Source organism: Dendrobates tinctorius, unplaced genomic scaffold (assembly GCF_039654945.1).
Source record: "Dendrobates tinctorius isolate UK_male_01 unplaced genomic scaffold, ASM3965494v1 ptg000091l, whole genome shotgun sequence".
NCBI lineage: Eukaryota > Metazoa > Chordata > Amphibia > Anura > Dendrobatidae > Dendrobates > Dendrobates tinctorius.
Window position 1 is genome coordinate 3240435 of NW_027361759.1, and position 23696 is coordinate 3264130.

The 23696-nt window shown below is 47.9% G+C and overlaps 1 protein-coding gene across 4 annotated transcripts; it reads left to right on the forward strand.

The window, feature by feature from the left end:
- Positions 1-53: 53 nt before the first annotated feature.
- TCEANC (transcription elongation factor A N-terminal and central domain containing) lies at positions 54-23064 on the forward strand. 4 transcript variants are annotated; one of them, XM_073586166.1, is made up of 3 exons: positions 56-206; positions 14451-14507; positions 21946-23064. In XM_073586166.1, the coding sequence occupies exon 3, from the start codon at positions 21953-21955 to the stop codon at positions 22970-22972; it is 1020 nt and encodes a 339-aa protein (XP_073442267.1). In that variant the 5' UTR covers positions 56-206; positions 14451-14507; positions 21946-21952; the 3' UTR covers positions 22973-23064. The 4 variants fall into 4 exon arrangements, with proteins under 4 accessions (XP_073442265.1, XP_073442268.1, XP_073442267.1 ...); XM_073586168.1 differs by having other exon boundaries at positions 21951-23064; XM_073586164.1 differs by lacking the exon at positions 14451-14507 and having other exon boundaries at positions 54-206.
- The last annotated feature ends 632 nt before the right edge of the window (positions 23065-23696 follow it).

Sequence of the window (23696 nt, forward strand, 5' to 3'; positions counted from 1 at the left end):
AACCGCGTGATGCCCCTAGTGGCTACTTCTAGTATTACACAGAACGGAAAGAGTTCCTGTAAGCGAGCAGTTCTCCACCTGGTGGTGGCTGCTGATATTACATCGCAGCTTCTCCACTGCCTGACGCTCACTGGCAGTAGGTTGTGCAGGAACTAGAGTAGGGCCCTGAAGATCCAGGCCTGCGGGCCCAGCGTCCTGCTGGTCAGGTGAGGTCAGACGCTGTGCTCGGCTTGTGCCCCTTCAGTGTCGCAGCCATCCTCCGGTCCTGTGCAGGGTGTGCTGTGTAGAGGGAGCACAGTACAGCACAGCGTGCAATGCTGGAGCCCTCGGGCATATATGACGGTGGCTGCGGTATTAGTGGGTGCCCCCGTCCCCCATGTAGTGCGCCCCTGCATTGTGTGCCAGTAGGCAGTGCGGGCAGCTCAAGGTCACTGCCCCGTGCCTGGCAGAGCCGCAGCCAGGCCCCTCTGGCACCCTAGGACACCGATGTTTGGTAACTTTCTCCAGTATTATTACACAGTGACATATGGAGGTGGTCCTTCCCCACATGAGGGGAGACGCTCCTCATCTGAGCATCACACACCAGCCATAGAAGTCCACTGTCCCCCCTGCTGCGGCACCAGCCATAGAAGTCCACGGTCCCCCCTGCTGCGGCACCAGCCATAGAAGTCCACTGTTCCCCCTGCTGCGGCACCAGCCATAGAAGTCCACTGTTCCCCCTGCTGCGGCACCAGCCATAGAAGTCCACTGTCCCCCCTGCTGCGGCACCAGCCATAGAAGTCCACGGTCCCCCCTGCTGCGGCACCAGCCATAGAAGTCCACGGTCCCCCCTGCTGCGGCACCAGACATATCAGTCCACGGTCCCCCCTGCTGCGGCACCAGCCATAGAAGTCCACGGTCCCCCCTGCTGCGGCACCAGCCATAGAAGTCCACGGTCCCCCCTGCTGCGGCACCAGCCATAGAAGTCCACGGTCCCCCCTGCTGCGGCACCAGCCATAGAAGTCCACGGTCCCCCCTGCTGCGGCACCAGCCATAGAAGTCCACGGTCCCCCCTGCTGCGGCACCAGCCATAGAAGTCCACGGTCCCCCCTGCTGCGGCACCAGCCATAGAAGTCCACGGTCCCCCCTGCTGCGGCACCAGCCATAGAAGTCCACCGCCCCCCCTGCTGCGGCACCAGCCATAGAAGTCCACCGCCCCCCGCTGCGGCACCAGCCATAGAAGTCCACGGTCCCCCCTGCTGCGGCACCAGCCATAGAAGTCCACCGTCCTTCTTGCTGCGGCACCAGCCACAGAAGTCCTGCTGCAGCGTGTTATGAATGAGTCACCGGAGGAGGAAAAACAAAAATACAAGCTAAGTCCAGAAAACCGGAGTGGTTGGTAGCTAGCGGATTGCAGACCCCTGATCCTATTCACAACTAACAGTAGCCGTGAGGTGTTCCTACGGTGGTCCTAGACACCTCGTTCACAGCTGGAGAACTAAATAAACCTAAAGAAAGAAAGGGGAAATCTAAACTGCCCCAGAGCAGACCCCAAAGCAATAGACAGCCCCCAACATGTATTGACGGTGAAAACACAAACACAGACAGAAAGACAGGCTGAGCAAACGATGGGGCCCTCACTAACTAGATAGGACAGGAAAGAAAAGCAACTGTCTGCAATCACGCAAAAACCCTGCCAAAAATAATGTCCAACGCGTCTGATAGAAAAGGCCCTGAAGTCACTAGACTTCAAAATCACTATATCAGCACTCAGGTATATTCTGAAAACAGAGCAAAGAGATCAACTGATCAGAGACAAAAAATGGAGTTCAGCCATTCCCAACCAGGGCTGGCTGAACACAAACACTAAGTAAACCAGACAAAATCTCATGGAACAATAGCAGAGCAAAAACTTAGCTTTAGTAGACAGGACTAAATTGGAGCTCAGAGCAGAGAGGATCACCAGCAACCCAGCAGGGCGTCGGCTGCCTTATATCCACTCAGAGATTCCGGATGTCCAATCACACTCCACCTGTTCAGATGACAGGTTTTTCCCATCCAAATCAATTTCACTACCTCCTTTCACCAGCAAAGGGAGTTCATCGGACATCAAAGGTGAAGGAGAAAATGAGCTCATAACAGCGGCACCAGCCATAGAAGTCCACTGTCCCCCCTGCTCCTGCGCCAGCCATAGAAGTCCACTGTCCCCCCTGCTGCGGCGCCAGCCATAGAAGTCCACTGTCCCCCCTGCTGCGTCGCCAGCCATAGAAGTCCACTGTCCCCCCTTCTGCGACACCAGCCATGGAAGTCCACTGTCCCCCCTGCTGCGGCACCAGCCATTGAAGTCCACTGTCCCCCCTGCTGCGGCACCAGCCAAAGAAGTCCACTGTCCCCCCCCTGCTGCGGCACCAGCCATAGAAGTCCACTGTTCCCCCTGCTGCCGCACCGGCCATAGAAGTCCACTGTTCCCCCTGCTGCGGCACCAGCCAAAGAAGTCCACTGTCCCCCCCCTGCTGCGGCACCAGCCATAGAAGTCCACTGTTCCCCCTGCTGCCGCACCGGCCATAGAAGTCCACTGTTCCCCCTGCTGCGGCACCAGCTATAGAAGTCCAATGTACCCCCTGCTGCGGCACCAGCCATAGAAGTCCACTGTTCCCCCTTCTGCGGCACCAGCCAAAGAAGTCCACTGTCCCCCCTGCTGCGGCACCAGCCATAGAAGTCCACTGTCCCCCCTGCTGCCGCACCAACCATAGATGTCCACTGTCCCCCCTGCTGCGGCACCAAACATAGATGTCCACTGTCCTCCCTGCTGCGGCACCAGCCATAGAAGTCCACTGTCCCCCTGCTGCCACACCAGCCATATAAGTCCACTGTCCCCCCTGCTGCGGCATCACCAATAGAAGTCCATGGTTCCCCCTGCTGCGGCACCACCCATAGAAGTCCACGGTCTCCCCTGCTGCGGCACCAGCCATAGAAGTCCATGGTCCCCCCTGCTGCGCCGCCAGCCATAGAAGTCCACTGTTCCCCCTGCTGCAGCATCACCCATAGAAGTCCACGGTCCCCCCTGCTGCGGCACCACCCATAGACGTCCACTGTCCCCCCTGCTGCGGCACCAGCCATAAAAGTCCACGGTCTCCCCTGCTGCGGCGCCAGCCATAGAAGTCCACTGTCCCCCCTGCTGCGGCGCCAGCCATAGAAGTCCACTGTCCCCCCTGCTGCGGCGCCAGCCATAGAAGTCCACTGTCCCCCCTGCTGCGGCGCCAGCCATAGAAGTCCACTGTCCCCCCTTCTGCGACACCAGCCATGGAAGTCTACTGTCCCCCCTGCTGCCGCACCAGCCATAGAAGTCCACTGTACCCCTGCTGCCGCACCAGCCATAGAAGTCCACTGTCCCCCCTGCTGCGGCACCAGCCATAGAAGTCCACTGTCCCCCCTGCTGCGTCGCTACCCATAGAAGTCCACTGTCCCCCTGCTGCGGCACCAGCCATAGAAGTCCAATCTCCCCCCTGCTGCGGAGGCTGCACTGCGACCACTTGTGTAGATGAACAGGCCACACACTGACACTCGTGTGACGCTGGCCATTTGTTAGGGACCGCTGCAGACCACCACATCTTCTCCGGTCCTCGTCACATCTCTATAGCTGCTCGTGTGCAGCGAGACTCCAGCCTACTGTGGAGACATCTTAGGCTCAAAACCAACTTTTCCAGTATTAGCTGCTTCAGGGAACGCTCCTTCCTTGCGGAATTTTTCCTATCCTGAAGCGGGGTTTGCAGCTATTTATTGAACACTTGCCTAGTTTGTAGAGTTTCCCATCAGGAGATGCCTCAAACAAATGAGAAGTGTTTTCTTTTGTTCCTTACCAAGAGTTTTTCAAAATTGAAGTGTAAAAAGAAAAGCCAAGTATCTGGGCCATAAGGCTGTGAGCACACCAGACCTTTGACAGGCAGATGCCTAAACGTGCAAAAGAAGAAACACATTTCTATGTAAAGATGTCATAAACATCATGAAAGCAATCAAAAGGCACAAAAAAATGCTAATGAGGCTTCAGGGGAAAAAAGTCAACTTTTTATGATGTATCTCAGGCATGAAAAATCTGTTAGTGGTTTTACAGTAGAAATACATTGAGTCTTTCAAAGTGCACCTGTCACCTCGTTTTTCAGCTAGGCCCCGCCACACTAAGCGACTTACCAGCGATCCCGACACCGATATCAAGGTGTCAGGATCGCTAGTAAGTCGCTATGTGATCGCTGGTGAGCTGTCACACAGACAGCTTCACCAGCGATCAGCACAGCGATGCCGAGCGCCCGGCATCGCTTGCCATCCCTGTAAAAAATAGAATCAAAATAAAAAATATAGTTATTCTCACCTTCCGATGTCCCGTTCAGCCATCCTGCCTCTCTCCACGCTCCGGTCCCAGTGATCCTTTGCGAGAATGACCGCGAGATGTCACGGTCTCGAGGGATAACAAAGTCTCGCGGTCATTCGTGCAAAGGATCACTGGGACCGGAGCGTGGAGAGAGGCAGGATGGCTGAACGGGACGTCGGAAGGTGAGAATAACTAGATTTTTTAAATTATTTTTTACACCTGATCGCTGGTCTCCCGCCTGTCACACACAGCGATGCGTGCTGGCCAGCGGGAGACCAGCGACCAAAGAAATATCCAGAGGTTTCTTCCAGCGATACCGGCAGGGGGGCCGCTCGCTGATCGCTGTCACACGTAGCGATCTCGCTGGTGAGATCGCTGTTACGTCACAAAAGTTGTGACTCAGCAGTGATCTCGCTACCGAGATCGCTTAGTGTGACGGGGCCTTAAGATGCGGCCACTGCCTTTCGGGGCTTATCTACACCATTCTATAATGCTGTAAGTAAGCTCCTGGTACAACCAGAAAGATAAGAAAAATAAGTTTTATTATACTCACCCAGGGGGCGGTCTGGTCCGATGGGTGTCACAGGTCCAGTCCGGCGCCTCCCATCTTCATGCAATGTTGTCATCCTGCATGCTTCGTGCAGTGCTCCTGCGCAGGCATACTGATCTGCCCTGTTGAGGGCAGAGCAAAGTACTGCAGTGCGCAGGCGCCGGGAAAGGTCAGAGAGGCCCAGCGACTTGCCAAATCAGACAAGGTGATTTTCTGGATTTGTTTTCTCATTTTGACTCTCAATAGTTGTGTTCTGCCTATGATGTCAATTCCAGGCCTCTCTCATCTTTTTAAGTGGGAGAACTTACACAATTGGTGGCTAACTAAATACTTTTTTCCAAACTGCGTGTATTCTAAGGTTGGAGTCACACTAGACATATAAAATATCGGTCCGTTTTTCACGGACGAGAATCACACAAATGTTTCATGAACAGTGATCCAGAGGGCAGATATTAATAGCCAAGAGAGGGACCATTAAAGGGATCTCCTGTACGGAAGTTAGGGCAAATCCCTCAACGCTCTGATTCTGATCCCAGGGTTCTATTAAAGGGATCATTGGTATGCAAGTCAGGGCAAATCCATCCAGCGCTCTGGTTCTGATCCCAGGCTTTCTTAGGCCTACTTCACACGTCAGTATTTTTGATCAGTATTTCATCAGTATTTGTATGCCAAGACCAGGAGTGTCTCCAAAACAGAAAACATGTGTCAATCTTTCAGTTATAGTTTTTTTCTGTAAGTTCCACTCCTGGTTTTGGTATACAAACACTGATGCAAAAATACTGATGTGTGAATGAGGCCTTAAAGGGATCCCCGGTATGGAAGTTAGGGCAAATCTACTCAGCGCTCTGGTTCTGACCCAAGGCCCCTCTTAAAGGGATCCCCGGTATGGAAGTGAGGGCAAATCCAATCTGCCCTTTGGTACTGACCCCAGTCCTCTCTTAAAGGGATCCCCGGTATGGAAGTCAGGGCAATTGCCTTCAAATGCTCTGGTACTGACCCCAGGCTCTCAAAGGGATCTCCTGTACGGAAGTTAGGGCAAATCCCTCAGTGCTTTGATTCTGACCCCAGGGTTCTATTAAAGGGATCATTGGTATGCAATTCAGGGCAAATCCACTCAGTGCTCTGGTTCTGATCCCAGGCTTTCTTAAAGGGATCTCCGGTATGGAAGTTAGGGTAAATCCCTCAGTGCTCTGATTCTCACCCCAGGCTTCTATAAAAGGGATCATTGGTACGGAAGTCAGGGCAAATCCAGTCAGCGCTCTGGTTCTGACGCCATGCCTCTCTTAAAGGGATCCCCGGTATGGAAGTTAGGACCGTTCCACTCAGCGCTCTGGTTCTGACCCCAGGCCAACAGGATGATGTGGGATATTAGGGGTAGTAGTCCGGTGGCTCTGGCTGACGGGATGATGAGGGATATTAGGGGTAGTAGTCCGGTGGCTCTGACGGGATGATGTGGGATATTAGTGGTAGTTGTCCGGTGGCTCTGGCTGACGGGATGATGTGGGGTATTAGGGGTAGTAGTCCGGCGGCTGTGACGGAATAATGTGGGATATTAGTGGTAGTTGTCCGGTGGCTCTGGCTGACGGGATGATGTGGGATATTAGGGGTAGTAGTCCGGTGGCTCTGGCTGACGGGATGATGTGGGATATTAGGGGTAGTAGTCAGGTGGCTTTGACGGGATGATGTTGGATATTATGGGTAGTAGTCCTGTGGCTCTGGGTTACGGGACGATGTGGGATATTAGGGGTAGTAGTTCGGTAGCTCTTGCTGATGGTATGAAGTGGGATATTATAGTGAATGTGGCTATGCGGAGTGGGCGGGGCTCTACACTCAGCTTTATATATAGATATAATCATTATAATTTATTATAACTAACCGTAGTTAGTTACTATGCCCGGGCAGCGCCGGGCTCTTCAGCTAGTATATATATATATTCAGTGATACACACATATATATGTACATGTATTTATATTGTACAGAAATATAGACAGAACAAAAGCCGCTAATTCATTTGTCGGCTTCTGTAAAATCAATACAGGATCCGATAGGATAGGAGACATGGTTTACATACACTAAATAGATGTAGAATAGGTTGATATATATGTAGATGTCAGTGATCAATGCAATTATGTGTGCAAATTAGGGGACCTGTACTTCATTAATAAATGTTTCTTTTTTTGAAAAAAATTGTGTGGGCTCCTGCACAATTTTTCCAACCAGAGAGGGAATGCTGAGGGCCGATGTTTATAGCCTGGGAATGGGTTAATACCCATGGATCATCACAGGCTATGAATATCAGCCTGCAGCTGTATATTTAGCCTTTACTGGCTATTAAAATAGGGGGACCCCAGAAATAAATGACGTGGAGTCCCTCTATAATTTATAGCCAGAAAAGGCTATGCTGAGGGCTGATATTCATAGGCTAGAGAAGGGCCATGGATATTGCCCCCCTGGCTACAATCACCAGCACACAGCCGCCCTAGAAATGGCGCATCACTAAGATGCGCCAAATACAGCACTTAGCCTCTCTCTTCCCACTGCTGTGAAGCCATGGCATATGGCGTAATAAGGGGGTTAATGTCACCTTTGTATTGTAAGGTGACATTAAGCCTGGTTAGTAATGGAGAGTTGTCAATTTATCCATTACTAATCCTATAGTTCTGAAGGGGTTAAAAAAGACACATCCAGAATAATGTCCTTTATTTGAAAGAAATTACACAGACTCCTTTATTGTTCTTAATTAAACCATACTTACAAACACGTCTAATCCAAGCGAAGCCATCAGTTTCCTGTAAAAAAAAAAAAGTCAAAAAAACAAACCAACAATATACCATACCTGTCCGTCGGTTGTGTCCCACGCAATAATCCAATATCTGGGGGATATACAGTTTACAACCGGGAGTGGTGCAAATGTGACCTCCCCGGCTGTAAGCCACTGTGGAATGAATGAGATGCTGCCGGCACACAGTCTCAGTGAGTACCGGTGACGTTCCGGAGTCTGACCTCCCTGCCGGCCTGACCCGCGGTGAACTCTTGAGCGTGGGAAAATGTCAGAACATATTCCCACGCTGCAAAGTTCAGCTCAGGTCAGCCTGTGAGGGTGCGCAGATTCAGTCACGTCACCGGTACTCACTGAGGCTGCACGGCAGCTTCACATTCATTCATATTCATTCATTCCATAGTGGTTTACAGCCGGGGCGGTCACATTAGCACCACTCTCGGTTGTTTTTGCAGAAGCCGACAAATGAATTAGCGGTTTTATTCTATCTTTCTGTGTAATACAAATACATATATACTGACAGCTGAGAGGCATGGGAAGAGGTGTGGGGATTGACGGCATGGGTCAATCTGACTGACCGATCACAACATGACCGCGCAGGAGATGCTGAAATATCAGCAACTCCCGCCCGATCAGTGCAGGAACTCAGCGCTGCCAGTGGCTGAGCTTCTGCACTAACAGCCAGGAGCGGTGTCCGCGCCACCCCTGGCTGTTAACCCCCTGATTGCTGCAATCGAGCGTGATCGCAGCCTTCTGATCGTCGTCCCTGCGACGTCATCGCCGGGCTCGATCTCTGAAATGATGACCTGAAAATGATACCAATAAAAAAGTCAGCTTGTCCTGCAAAAAACAAGCCCTCACAAGACTGTTGGCTGAAATATGGAAATATGGAAAAATTATAGCTCTCAAAATATGGTGACGCAAAAACTTCTTATAAAAAAAAAAGCGTCTTTTAGTGTGTGACAGCAGGCAAACATAAAAAAAGGATATAAATCTGGTATGGCTGTAATCGCGCCGACTCGAAGAATATCCCCTTAAGCCCCGGAGGTATTGTCGTTTTTACGTTTTCCGCTCCCCTTCTTCCCAGAGCCATAACTTTTTTATGTTTCCGTCAATATGGCCATGTGAGGGCTTATTTTTTGCGAGATGAGTTGTACTTTTGAATGACATCATTGATTTTAGCATGTCGTGTACTCAAACGGAGAAAAAAATTCCATGTGCGGTGAAATTGCAAAAAAAGTGCAATCCCACACTTGTTTTTTGTTTGGCTTTTTTGCTAGGTTCACTAAATGCTAAAACTGACCTGCCATTATGATTCTCTAGGTCATTATGAGTTCATAGACACCAAACATGTCAAGGTTCTCTTTTATCTAAGTGGTGAAAAAATATTCCAAAGTTTACAGTGATGTGACGCCTGTGCTGTGTCTCAGGACCTGAGACACGCATCGCGCATGCGCCAGCCGCGCCAATGTGATTGGTCTCTGTAGACCACGTGACCCTGCATTGTCACTATTTTAAGGTCCTCAAAGACACGCCCCATCATCCCCTTGATAAAGCTGTGCCTCGGCCAACGAAATGCGCGTCGGGGTCGCACATCCTGACGGGGGTCACCTGCTCCATTCTTGTAACTTACCTGGTAAGCCTCCCTTGATTAGTGTTACATACTTTTATTAGGAATTTTTGATTTAGAACGTTTGGTGAGGCATCCTAGGGGGGGTTCTTTGTATTATGTCATTGTGTTGACAAATTACTAGTACTCTGATTATGAAGGGGTGCTCCTCACCCATTGTGCTATCATCTTGTTCTCTCTATTATCTTGTTTTGGTACTGTTTTATACATTTTTTACCTCTTTTGATATTTAATAAAATTTAGATATTTTTCATTATTAGCACTCGTTACTTGTTTCTTCTCCAATTAGTGTATGTGTGTTTGTGTGCATGTATGTATGTATGTATATATATATATACAGTATGTATGTATGTGTATACAGTGGGGAAAAAAAGTATTTAGTCAGTCAGCAATAGTGCAAGTTCCACCACTTAAAAAGATGAGAGGCGTCTGTAATTTACATCATAGGTAGACCTCAACTATGGGAGACAAACTGAGAAAAAAAATCCAGAAAATCACATTGTCTGTTTTTTTTTTAATTTTATTTGCATATTATGGTGGAAAATAAGTATTTGGTCAGAAACAAGCAATCAAGATTTCTGGCTCTCACAGACCTGTAACTTCTTCTTTAAGAGTCTCCTCTTTCCTCCACTCATTACCTGTAGTAATGGCACCTGTTTAAACTTGTTATCAGTATAAAAAGACACCTGTGCACACCCTCAAACAGTCTGACTCCAAACTCCACTATGGTGAAGACCAAAGAGCTGTCAAAGGACACCAGAAACAAAATTGTAGCCCTGCACCAGGCTGGGAAGACTGAATCTGCAATAGCCAACCAGCTTGGAGTGAAGAAATCAACTGTGGGAGCAATAATTAGAAAATGGAAGACATACAAGACCACTGATAATCTCCCTCGATCTGGTGCTCCACGCAGAATCCCACCCCGTGGGGTCAGAATGATCACAAGAACGGTGAGCAAAAATCCCAGAACCACGCGGGGGGACCTAGTGAATGAACTGCAGAGAGCTGGGACCAATGTAACAAGGCCTACCATAAGTAACACACTACGCCACCATGGACTCAGATCCTGCAGTGCCAGACGTGTCCCATTGCTTAAGTCTGTACATGTCCAGGCCCGTCTGAAGTTTGCTAGAGAGCATTTGGATGATCCAGAGGAGTTTTGGGAGAATGTCCTATGGTCTGATGAAACCAAACTGGAACTGTTTGGTAGAAACACAACTTGTCGTGTTTGGAGGAAAAAGAATACTGAGTTGCATCCATCAAACACCATACCTACTGTAAAGCATGGTGGTGGAAACATCATGCTTTGGGGCTGTTTCTCTGCAAAGGGGCCAGGACGACTGATCCGGGTACATGAAAGAATGAATGGGGCCATGTATCGTGAGATTTTGAGTGCAAACCTCCTTCCATCAGCAAGGGCATTGAAGATGAAACGTGGCTGGGTCTTTCAACATGACAATGATCCAAAGCACACCGCCAGGGCAACGAAGGAGTGGCTTCGTAAGAAGCATTTCAAGGTCCTGGAGTGGCCTAGCCAGTCTCCAGATCTCAACCCTATAGAAAACCTTTGGAGGGAGTTGAAAGTCCGTGTTGCCAAGCGAAAAGCCAAAAACATCACTGCTCTAGAGGAGATCTGCATGGAGGAATGGGCCAACATACCAACAACAGTGTGTGGCAACCTTGTGAAGACTTACAGAAAACGTTTGACCTCTGTCATTGCCAACAAAGGATATATCACAAAGTATTGAGATGAAATTTTGTTTCTGACCAAATACTTATTTTCCACCATAATATGCAAATAAAATGAAAAAAAAAACAGACAATGTGATTTTCTGGATTTTTTTTTCTCAGTTTGTCTCCAATAGTTGAGGTCTACCTATGATGTAAATTACAGACGCCTCTCATCTTTTTAAGTGGTGGAACTTGCACTATTGCTGACTGACTAAATACTTTTTTTCCCCACTGTATATGTGTGTATTATATATATATATATATATATATATATATAACAAATTTGAAATGCCTGGCTTCCTAAGGTTAGTTTCACATTTGCGCCTTATAGCGCAGCGACGGCCTGCGCATGGTCGCCGCTGAGCCCCGCCCTCTGCCGGCTCCCTGCCCGCCCCATCCGGTCATCGCCGCCTACTAGCGCACATAGGCGCTTGCGATCTGCGCACCCTATCTTTAGCATAGGGTGCGCTGGACGTGCGCTAGCAGGATTTTGCCATGCGCTGTGCACTTTTGAAGGTGCGCCGTGCGCGCCGAAATGCAACATGCTGCGTTCGGCGCACACGGGCGCACCTTCAAAAGTGCGCAGCGCACGGCAAAATCCTGCTAGCGCACGATCTGCGCACCCTATGCTAAAGATAGGGTGCGCAGATCGCAAGCGCCCATGTGCACTAGTAGGCGGCGATGACCGGATGGGGCGGGCAGGGAGCCGGCAGGGGGCGGGGCTTAGCTGCGGCCATGCGCAGGCCGTCGCTGCACTATAAAGCGCAAATGTGAAATTAGCCTTAATTGTATTTTTTTGCAGATGCATATGAATACAATACCTGTATGCAAGTTTCCCCAGATTTGTCAGTTAAAACTATTTCTGTAACATCAGAGCCGCATGATAGCATTAAGGGTACGTGCACACGTTGCAGATTTGCCTGCAGAATTTTCTGCACGGAATCTGCATCTCTTGGCAGAAAACGCAGGTAAAAATCCACGCAGTTTTTTTTGTGGATTTTGTGCGGATTCTTTGCGGATTGGCATGCGTTTTTAGCCCTGTGGATTTCATTAATTCAATGGATGTAAAACGCATGTGGATCCGCAAAAAGAATTGACATGCTGCGGAAAATAAACCGCTACGGATTCTGTGCGGAATTTTCCGCAGCATGTGCACAGCAGTTTTTTTTTCCCCATTGGTTAAAATTGTTTGTTTACACACTTGCGGATCTGCAGCAATTCTACACTTAAAATCTGCTACGGATCCGCAGCAAATCCGCAACGTGTGTACACATCCTAAGGGTATGTGCACACATTGCAGATTTGCCTGCAGAATTTTCTGCACAGAATCTGCATCATTTGGCAGAAAATGGAGGTAAAAATCCAAGTGTTTTTTGTGCGGATTTTCATGCTTTTTTTACTGCGGATTTGTCTGCGTTTTTGTAAGCTAAATATATATTATTTAACAAAAAAAGAACTGTGATGTCTCTTTGTCCAACCTCTTATTTTACATATTCCATTGAAGAATAATGTTTACACACACAGATATATCTATAGCTATATCTATCTATCTAGATACAAAAAAAGTTGAGGCAGCACACCAAATATAAGGTTACAAAGTGCTCTTTAATAGCCCATGTGGCTTCGTTTCGATCCTGGGTGCAGACCTTTCTCAAGCCCACACACTTCCCTCCTCCCGATCTGCAGCGTTTCTCGCATCCACATCCGCAGCAAATCCACAGATCTTTTTTGTATGTGCGGTTTTGCTGCGAATGTGCCTGACTGCATGGAAGTCAATGGGTGCAGAAACACTGCAGATCCGCAAAAAGAATTGACCTGCTGCGGAAAAAAACGCTGTGTTTCTGCTCGGATTTTTTCTCAGCATGTGCTCAACAAATCTCCATGTCCCATAGATTAACAGTGGCTGTGCACTACACTGCGGATTTGAATCGAATCCGTGCAGCCAAAATCGCTGTGGATCCGCATCTAAATCGGCAACGTGTGCACACAGCCTAACAAGTTATGGTAAAAATAGCAGGATTATTGAGACTGTGATGTAATGTCAGTGTTTCCATATGGGAATTAACCCCTTCACATCCTTAGGATTTTTTGTTTTCTGCTCATTTTCTTCCCAGAGCCTTAGGCTGGGTTCACGCGTAGCGGAACTCTTGCGGAAATTAACGCGAGAATTCCAGAATTCCATTCCGCGGGAAAATCGCATTTTAAATTCCCGCGATTTTCCCACGGAAAAACTAGCATTTTGCAAGCGTAATTAGCTTGCAGAATTGCTAGCGTTTTCCAAGCGATCTGTAGCATCGCTTGGAGAACTGATTGACAGGTTGGTCACACTCGTCAAACATAGTGTTTGACGAGTGTGACCAACTTTTTACTATTGAGGCCGCCTATGCGGCATCAATAGTAAGAGATAGAATGTAAATAATAATAATAAAAAAAATATATTGTTATTCTCACGTTCCGACGTCCTGCGCTGCCTTCCCGCCTCTCTCCACGCTCCCGGTCCCAGTAATCCTTTGCGACAATTACCGCGATGACGTCCGTTCTCGCGGGATCGCAACGTCTTGCGGTCATTCGCGATGACCGCGAGAACGGACGTCATCGCTCGCAAAGGCTTACTGGGACCGGGAGCGTGGAGAGAGGCGGGAAGGCTGCGCAGGACGTCGGAAGATGAGAATAACAATATTTTATATTTTAAATTCTGTTTTTTACAGGGATATGGTACCCAGAGCCCGGAGGATAGTCTCCTCTCCTCCGGACCGTGGGTACCATCTGCAAATGTTCTGCTTACTTTTCGCATGGTGTGCACAGCCACATGCGGAAAGTAAGCAGAACAATGCATTCCTATGGGTGCGGGATCGCCGCAATTCCGCGAAATTAATGAGCATGCTGCGTTTTTTACCGCTAAGCAATTCCGCCACGGTAAAAACCGCAGCATTAGCACAGCATTGCGGAATCCCATAGGAATGCATGGGATGCTTATTTTTCACGTTTTTGCGTCAAAATCGCGCGGTTAAAACCGCTGCAGAAACGCGAAAAAAACGCCACGTGTGAACTCAGCCTTAATGTTTTTATATTTTTCCTTCAATGTGTGGGCTTGTTTTTTGCAGGATGAGTTGTACTTTTGAATGACACCATTGGTTTAACCATATATACTTTATTGTACTGGAAAACGGGAAAGAAATTGCAAAAAAAAGTGCAATTCAACAATTTTTTTATTTTTTTTTTACCATGTTCACTAAATGCTAAAACTGACCTGCTATTATGATTCTCCGTGTCATTTTTTTTAAAGTAGTGTAAAAAAAAGCTCCAATTTCTGAGACCTGTTGCGTCTTCATTTTTCCATTCTTCGGAATCTGGGGCTTATTTTTTTGCGCGCCGAGCTGACGTTTTTATTGATATCATTTTTTTTTTTTTTTAGATACGATGTATTGATCACCTGTTAATGCATTTTAGACATTGCCTCAACCAAAAAAAGGTAATTCTGGTGGGGGGTTTTTAAAAAATGTTTTCACTTTTTTTGCACCATTTACATATCAGATTAATTTAGCTTATATTTAGATAAATTGGACATTTCTGAACACATTCCCAAATGTGTATTTTTTTTTGTTTTGTGTTGGGCAAAAGGGGGGCGATTTGAACTTTTATTTTTTTAATTTTTTAAATATTTTTTCAAACATTATTTTTCTATTGTTTAACTTGCGTCGATAGTTTCCTTAGGAGTCTTGAAGCTGCGATCATCTGAACGCTTGTGCTACACATTGTAGGGTATCAGACCATCTATAATATAATGCTAGGAGCGTCACTCTGTCCGAAGCCTTTATAGACTGCACAAGCGCGACATGCCTGCGCAGTCTGGACCCCACAGAGTAAGGCCGGTTTCACATTAGCGCTTTTTAAGCGCACGCACGGCCGGGGGTAGCTCCGCCCCCGAGCCGGCTCTCTGCCCGGCGTGCCCGCCCCTTGCTTATAGCGCCGCCTCCTAGCGGACAGCGGCGCCTGCGATCGGCGCACCCTATCTTTAGCATATCGTGCGCAGGCCGTGCGCTAGTTGCGCTTTGACCTGCGCTGCGCACTTTTGACGGTGCGCCGTGCGCGCCAAAATCGAACTTTCGGATTTTGGCGCGCACGGCGCACCGTCAGAAGTGCGCAGCGCAGGTCAAAGCGCAACTAGCGCACGGCCTGCGCACGATCTGCGCACCCTATGCTAAAGATAGGGTGCGCCGATCGCAGGCGCCGCTGTCCGCTAGGAGGCGGCGCTATAAGCAAGGGGAGGGCACGCCGGGCAGAGAGCCGGCTCGGGGGCGGAGCTACCCCCGCCCGTGCGTGCGCTTAAAAAGCGCTAATGTGAAACCGGCCTAACGCATCCAGGGATGAGAAGTGTGGCCCAGGAGATCGCGGTATGCATAAGCACTGAACGTATCTCCGGCACAACAACTTAGGCTGGTTTCACATTAGCGCATTTTCAGCGCGCGCACGGCCGGGGGTAGCTCCGCCCCCGAGCCGGCTCTCTGCCCGGCGTGCCCGCCCCTTGCTTGTAGCGCCGCCTACTAGCGGACAGCGGCGCCTGCGATCGGCGCACCCTATCTTTAGCATAGGGTGCGCAGATCGTGCGCAGGCCGTGCGCTAGTTGCGCTTTGACCTGTGCTGCGCACTTTTGACGGTGCGCCGTGCGCGCCAAAATCAAACTTTTCGGATTTTGGCGCGCACGGCGCACCGTCAAAAGTGCGCAGCACAGGTCAAAGCGCAACTAGCGCACGGCCTGCGCACGATCTGCGCACCCTATGCTAAAGATAGGGTGCGCCGATCGCAGGCGCCGCTGTCCGCTAGTAGGCGGTGCTACAAGCAAGGGGCGGGCACGCCGGGCAGAGAGCCGGCTCGGGGGCGGAGCTACCCCCGGCCGTGCGCACGCTGAAAATGCGCTAATGTGAAACCAGCCTCAACGATCCGATATTGCGGCTGGGTCTCGCCGTGATGTCAGGAGATGGTGAGTTGTGGCACCGGAATCGGCGCCTGTGCAGTCCGCTGTTTCCGGCCCCATTTTGATGAAGACACACTGCTTTGTGTCTTCAAGAAAATGGTGCCGGAAAGCGCGGACTGCGCAGGCGCCGATTTCAGAGGCACAATCCCGCCCTCTCCTGACATCTCGGCACAACAACTTACCGATCCGGTATTGCCGCGGGATCTCGCCGCCCTCTCCTGACATCATGGCAAGAACCCGGGGCAATATCAGTGTCTTAAAAAAAATGGCGCCGGACAGCGCGGCCTGCACAGGCGCTGATTCCGGTGCCACAGTGTACCCATGCCCCCTCTGCTGACATCAATGATTTATTTGAATATGCAACTGCTGCCCACAATTCACCCCCATTTTAAAAACACAAGATTTTTGCGCCATACAGTGCCTCCGGTGTCTGTCTTAAAAACAAATCTGGTACTATACACTCACTGGCCACTTTATTAGGTACACCATGCTAGTAAGGGGTTGGACCCCCTTTTGCCTTCAGAACTGCCTCAATTCTTCGTGGCAGAGATTCACCAAGGTGCTGAAAGCATTCCTCAGAGATTTTGGACCATATTGACATGATGGCATCACACAGTTGGCGCAGATTTGTCGGCTGCACATCCCTGATGCAAATCTCCCGTTCCACCACATCCCAAAGATGCTCTATTGGATTGAGATCTGGTGACTGAGGAGGCCATTTGAGTACAGTAAACTCATTGTCATGTTCAAGAAACCAATCTGAGATGATTCGAGCTTTATGACATGGCGCATTATCCTGCTGAAAGTAGCCATCAGATGTTGGGTACATTGTGGTCATAAAGGGATGGACATGGTCAGCAACAATACTCAGGTAGGCTGTGGCGTTGCAACGATGCTCAATTGGTACCAAGGGGCCCAAAGAGTGCCCAGAAAAAATTCCCCACACCATGACACCACCACCACCAGCCTGAACCGTTGATACAAGGCAGGATGGATCCATGCTTTCATGTTGTTTACGCCAAATTCTGACCCTACCATCCGAATGTCGCAGCAGAAATCGAGACTCATCAGACCAGGCAACGTTTTTCCAATCTTCTACTGTCCAATTTCGATGAGCTTGTGCAAATTGTAGCCTCAGTTTCCTGTTCTTAGCTGAGAGGAGTGGTACCCAGTGTGGTCTTCTGCTGCTGTAGCCCATCTGCCTCAAAGTTCGACGCACTGTGCATTCAGAGATGCTCTTCTGCCTACCTTGGTTGTAACAGGTGGCAATTTGAGTCACTGTTGCCTTTCTATCAGCTCGAACCAGTCTGCCCATTCTCCTCTGACCTCTGGCATCAACATGGCATTTCCGGCCACAGAACTGCCGCTCACTGTTTTTTTTTTCTTTTTCGGACCATTCTCTGTAAACCCTAGAGATGGTTGTGCGTGAAAATCCCAGTAGATCAGCAGTTTCTGAAATTCTCAGACCAGCCCTTCTGGCACCAACAATCATGCCACGTTCAAAGGCACTCAAATCACCTTTCTTCCCCATACTGATGCTCGGTTTGAACTGCAGGAGATTGTCTTGACCATGTCTACATGCCTAAATGCACTGAGTTGCCGCCATGTGATTGGCTGATTAGAAATTAAGTCTTAACACACAGTTGGACAGGTGTACCTAATAAAGTGGCCAGTGAGTGTATATACACATATATAGTACACACTTCGCCGCCATTTGAAAAACACAAGATTTTTGCACCACACAGTGCCTCCGGTCTCTGTCCTAAAAAGAAAAAAAAAAAAATTGGGACTATATATAGTACACATATATCGATAAGTATTATAGAATAGGGGCGCAGGATGGGAGCAGCACATGACAGAATAGGGGCGCAGGATGGGAGCAGCACATACCAGGATGGAGACCATATACCAATATAAATGCTCGCCACCTGGGCGTAGAACGGGTTCAGTAGCTAGTCTATATATAACATAAATGAACAACTCATATGAAAGCCGGCCAATGGCCAGCATTCATAGGAGATCTTCAGGTACAAGCACAGGGGTCTACTGCACACCCCCAGCCATCATGCCAATCCATCATCGCCCCCCGAGATCATGTGCGAGGGGTGCTAATGGGCGGGGTTTGTGACGCACTTCCGGTAAGCGCGAGTTAAATTACTCTGTCAGAGATTGACAGCGTCATTTAATATGTTAACAGCCGCGGGTAGATCGCGATTCCACGCACAGCTGTTCCTGAAAATACTGGCACACGACCTACGATGTCCCTATACATCACAGGTTGTGAAGGGGCTAAGGTTGGGGTGGGCTGGCATAGAAAAATCAAATTCCTGCTACTTGCACACCTCGAAGTCCTTTATCATGCCTTTATTTCAAAATCCAAGAAGTATCATTTCTCCTTGCGGAGAATGACATGCTAAGCATGTCGAGACGAGGAGACTTAAAGCCGCAATGCTCCTCTGGGAAATATGCTAATTATGCAAATTGTCTCTTCAGAGAGGAAGAGGACTAGAACTCTAGTGCCACCTAGTGAATCTCAATTTGCAGACACTGTATTTCGGGGTATTGCCCCTCGTCAGTGCAAAGTGTGAGATCTGGTTTGGCTGTGAGAGAGGCGTCTGACCGATATCCAAGAAGTATAATTTCTCCTTTGCACTGATGAGGGGCAGTACCCTGAAACACAGTGTCTGCAAATTGAGATTCTGACTTGGCTTTTATCCTAAAGGCCCTTTTACATTTAGCGATGCACCAGCGATCCGACCCGGTCAGGATCGCTGGTGCATCGCTAAATGATCGCTAGTGAGCTGTCACACAGGCAGACCTCACAGCGATGCAGCAGCGACACAGCACACGATACTCACCTTCACACACAGCGATTCTGACGTCCTCCCGCCCGCCTCCACGCGTCGCTCGTCGTCACAGCAGGAAGCTGACGACGAGAAATGGAGCCGGACGTTCTCGCGCGATCAGCGATGGACAGCGGGGGAGCCGGTCGGAGGTAAGTATCACACATGGCGATATTGCTAGCGATATCGCTATATCGTCACAAAATCGGTGACATAGCGATATCGCTATGTGTAAAACCCCTTTAAGTCATGTAACAAGGCTCGTTAAAGGGTCGACATTGACTTTTAGGATGGCTACTTCCAATAGTTGCCATGAGAGTTCTAGTCCTCTTCCTCTCGAAAGAGACTATTTGCATAATTAGCTTATTTCAAAAGAGACAGCAGGGTTTGTAATGATCTGAAGATGTTATCTTTCAACTGGCAAAGCACAGAGTCTATAAAGTGTGCTTGTTTTCTGCACTAGGGAATGTGGACACATTTAAAGGGGGTTATCCAGGACTATTTTTTTTTTTTTTGCTGTAACTGCTGTAGCTGGTGTTGCTCTCCAGTGACATAGAACGGTCACTGACCGTTCCCTCCAGCACTTCAGCGGCTTCTCATCTGCTCTGCTCTGTTGATGAGGTGTCACTGCCTATGTCATGCTGATTGAGAGCCGGTTCTCCGCTGCATAACCGCGAGGAGCCAGATGTCAATCAGCATGATATTAGCAGTCACGCCTCATTGGTACAGCAGCCCCAGAAAAAGAAGAGCTGCTCTATCAACGTACAGCAGCTGAATCACCCACAGGTGCGGTTGGTGACCACTCTGAGCTGGCATTGGGTAAAACAGGCAGGTAGTTGCTTCTGGTTGTCTGCCAGCACAGAATGACTGTTCAAACAAAATACAGGTGTTCGGTGCACCCTTGGCGTGGGCAAACATTTAAGTGCATTTTCCAATCTACAGTACTTGTCTTACCTCTATCCCCACATTTCTCTGGCTCTATAGAGCCAAATCTGCCAACCAAAGAAGAGGAGTTGGAGATAGAGATTAAAAAAAAAGTAGGTGGGAAGGCGCACTTAAATGTTTGGCTACTCCAAGGGTGCACCGAGCGCCATTAATAATTGTCGCATTCTATGCTGACACTGCTTTTAAAGAAATTGGCTACGTTCTAGCCAAATTCCTAAGATGCACTAAACTGTTGTGTCTTATCACAAGGAACCATGAATATTCCCCATCCAGTACATGCACTGATGCAGGAGATTCCGCAGCCTGTTTCTGCACCAGCGCAGAAATGGATCAAGACAGGAAAGCAGTCATGTTGTTATCTATTTTCAGTATTATTGGCAGAGGCATTGTTTCACCGCTGATCCATTGACAGCATTGTCCTTGAAACACAGGGCAGTGGTAAGCAATGGGAGTATGCATGACTGCTTATGTCAGTATGCAAGAGTTTAGCGCATTTTGGACATCTGGCTAGCAAGTGACCTACCCATTTAATTTACAATTATTGGCCAGGATGCCTTCAATATATTTGTAGTGTGCTGCATCACATTCAGATTGCCTGTGCAGTGCACTGAAGAGGGACAATCACCCCGAAACAGACTGTAGATGAGTTTTTCCTTCTCTGGTCGCAAAGCTATTTAAAGGGAATCTGTTTACTAATCTGCAGGTAAATAGCCTTAAAACCCTGTGTAACCGGCTGACTTAGGGTATGTGCACATTGCAGATTCGTATTCGTATGCGGAATTTTCCACGCGGATTCTGCTATTTTTGGCAGAATCCGCAGGTCAAAATCCACGCGTTTTACCTATGGATTTTGTGCAAATTTGGCCTGCGTTTTTACACCTACGGATTCCTATAATGGAATGGGTGTAAAAATCCGCACAAAGTATTGATATGCTGCGGAAAATAAACCGCTGCGTTTCAGCACGGATTTTTGCGCTGCATGTGCACAGCGGGGTTTTTTTTCCATAGATTTACATTGTACTGTAAACCACTAGGAAAACTGCAGCGGATCCTCAGCAGCAAATCTGCAACGTATACACATACCCTTAGTTCGGCTACACAGAGAAAATTACGTTTTGATCACGATGTTATCATTGTGTAGTGGCTCTCTCCTAATTATAGGAGTGCTGCGGGGACTGCTTACATCACAGCTCAGTACAGTGGGAGCGCAGCAGTAACCACTCCCCAGCACTAAGAGTGACAGTTCGCTCTGCCCACACACGTAGAGAGGATGTCATTCACAGTGCTTCTGGGAGAGAGGTTGCACTGTGATTAAAACATCATTTTCTATGTAGCAGCACTTCGTCAGCTGACTACACAGGGTGTTAAAGGCTGTTTATCCATAGATGAACTCTACATCTGCAGGTAAATAGCGTTTTTCTGATGGCAGGATCCCTTAGAGGGACAAACATTGACTTGTGTATTTGTGAGATCAGCTCTTGCAGGACAAAATAAATGAGGTGCATACTTTTCTCCCATTCTCTCTCAGCTGATCTCTTTTAGAAGAACAGTACTTACCTGTTGTGGCCAAGAAATGCACTAGGATGTAGGCTGGATTCAGATGAGCATAGCTCATGTTCCACATGTGGACTGTAATGCTTGGACTGACCACAGGTCTACTGATCCAAACTCAAAGCCGCAAATGTACACGAGGCTGTAAATTCTGGTCGAGACAAGTGGCCAGTTTGGGCATCGCAGTCCATATATAACCCACCCCATTTCAACCCAGAATTGGTCCTTGACTAAAGACAAGTGACTAGTTTGGAGCTGTTCTCTGCATCGCTATAGTTGACAGGTCTCTGGATGTGTGTATACTTCCCAGCATCTGGAACAGCTGGGGACCACACCGGATTAGTCACATCTCTCCCTGGCCGACACTTCAAACTAAGTTTTTGTTTTTTTTCTGAAATACTCTGGCAATTGCACAGCCAGGTTCTGAAATGCCGCCTGTGGTTTGGCCAGCATGAATCAAGTGACAGATTCCTTTTAAGCTGTCATTATATATTGCCTGAAATCTATTTGATTTGTAGTAATATTTGATCTCTTCAAGCTAATTCTGCAATTGTCAAGTGATCACTCTAATCACTCTTTTCTTTGTGTCTATCAAGCATAGGAATGTCAGACTCCGAGGGTATTAAGGAGCTGATCTTCAGAGCTTTACAAGTGGAGAGTCTTTTACACAACAGAATGTATGAAGAAATTGAATCCCATCTCTCTTTCTTTGAAGAAGCAAAGGTCAATTGTGCAAACCTACAGCAGACTGATGTCCTCAGAGTTGTGTACAGAGTACTTAAAAGCTGTCCGCCAGGAGCACTGAAAAAGAAAGCAAAGTGCTTACTCTCCAAGTGGAAACTCTTGTACAAAGACAGCTGTCTTCATACCTACACAGTTCAGGAGAAGTTTATGGGTGAACTAGAGAGGAATGACAATGCAACTGTGACGCAAGCTCAAGACAGCGCACAAAACCTCACAGGTCTCGAGAGTACAAGTGGTCATTCCTCTACTGTGACTGAAGAACAAAATCTGGGGTCAAGCTCACAAGCGGTATGCAGTAAGGAGCACAGGGCAGGTACCCAAGATCAGCAGAAAATGAGTGTTGAGGGCTTGAGAAAGAAGTGCCGAGAACTTTTGTATCAGGCTTTAGCTGATCCTTCACAGTGCCATGAGAAAGCCCAGGAGTATACAAAGGAGCTTGAGGAAAGCATCTACATTCTGTATGCTGGGAATGAAAAGAAATACAGAAGCTGCATTCGTAGTAAAATTGCCAATCTGAAAAATCCTAAAAATATGCACTTGAAAACTCTCATTTATTCTGGAGCTCTGAACCCCAAAACATTTGCTGGAATGACTGCTCTGGAGATGGCAAGTGAGGATCTCCGAGGCCTCCGAGCTAGCTATACTCAGGCTGGTGTCCAGGAGCATCAGCTTCCCCAGCGCAATGATGGAGTCCAGACTAGGAAAATTAAATGTAGAAAATGTGAAAGGTTTAATTGCACAGTAACCATGATTTCCCGAGGGACACTCTTTCTGCCAGGCTGGGTACGTTCCGGGAACCCAGACGAAGAGATGATGACATTTGCCATTTGTAATGAATGCGGAGAACAGTGGTATCATAGCGGATGGATATGTCTGTGAAGTGATTAGGAGAATGTGAGATTTTATATTCTTCAAATTCACCTATAAGTATGGATTAAGTCACTGTGATAATTAAATGGTTAATTTTTTAATCTGTAGTTTCTGTTTTTTTCCTAATCTCATAGTTGCCATTTAGGAATAATGGTCTGTTATCTGTTTTCTGTATAGACAATATAGTTTACTGTTACATGTAAGCAGCCATTTAAAGGGAGTGTAGCACCAGAAAATTACCTGTTGTTTAATCCCTTATAGATGATCGCTGTACATGTACAGCTTAAGTGTGTTATCATTGTTTGGATCAAGTTCTGTACCTGGGCCTGCTTCTCTGCAGTGTGAGTGACGGGTGTCTTATGTAGCTGGCATCATGTCAGTCTAACCATTTAAATGCTGTCAAGGCCTTTATAACTCTTCAAGATGATGGTTATCACTTCTGATGACCACTGGCACTACATGGAAGGTGACTATTAGTGGCCATAGCAGCCAGTGGCCAACATGTCTGTCATCTGAGATTTCTTATGAAGGAGCAGCCTGTCACATTACACAGTAATATTGATGTAATGAAGTGTATTGCATATGCCATCAATAAATTGCAATTTAAGTCCCCTAAGAGGACTAATTCAAAATGAGGAAAGAAAAATCAAAGTATTTTTAAAAAATATAAAAAAAATGTAAAAGTTGAAATCACTCACCTATATGTTAAAATAAATGGTATAATTCAAAACCT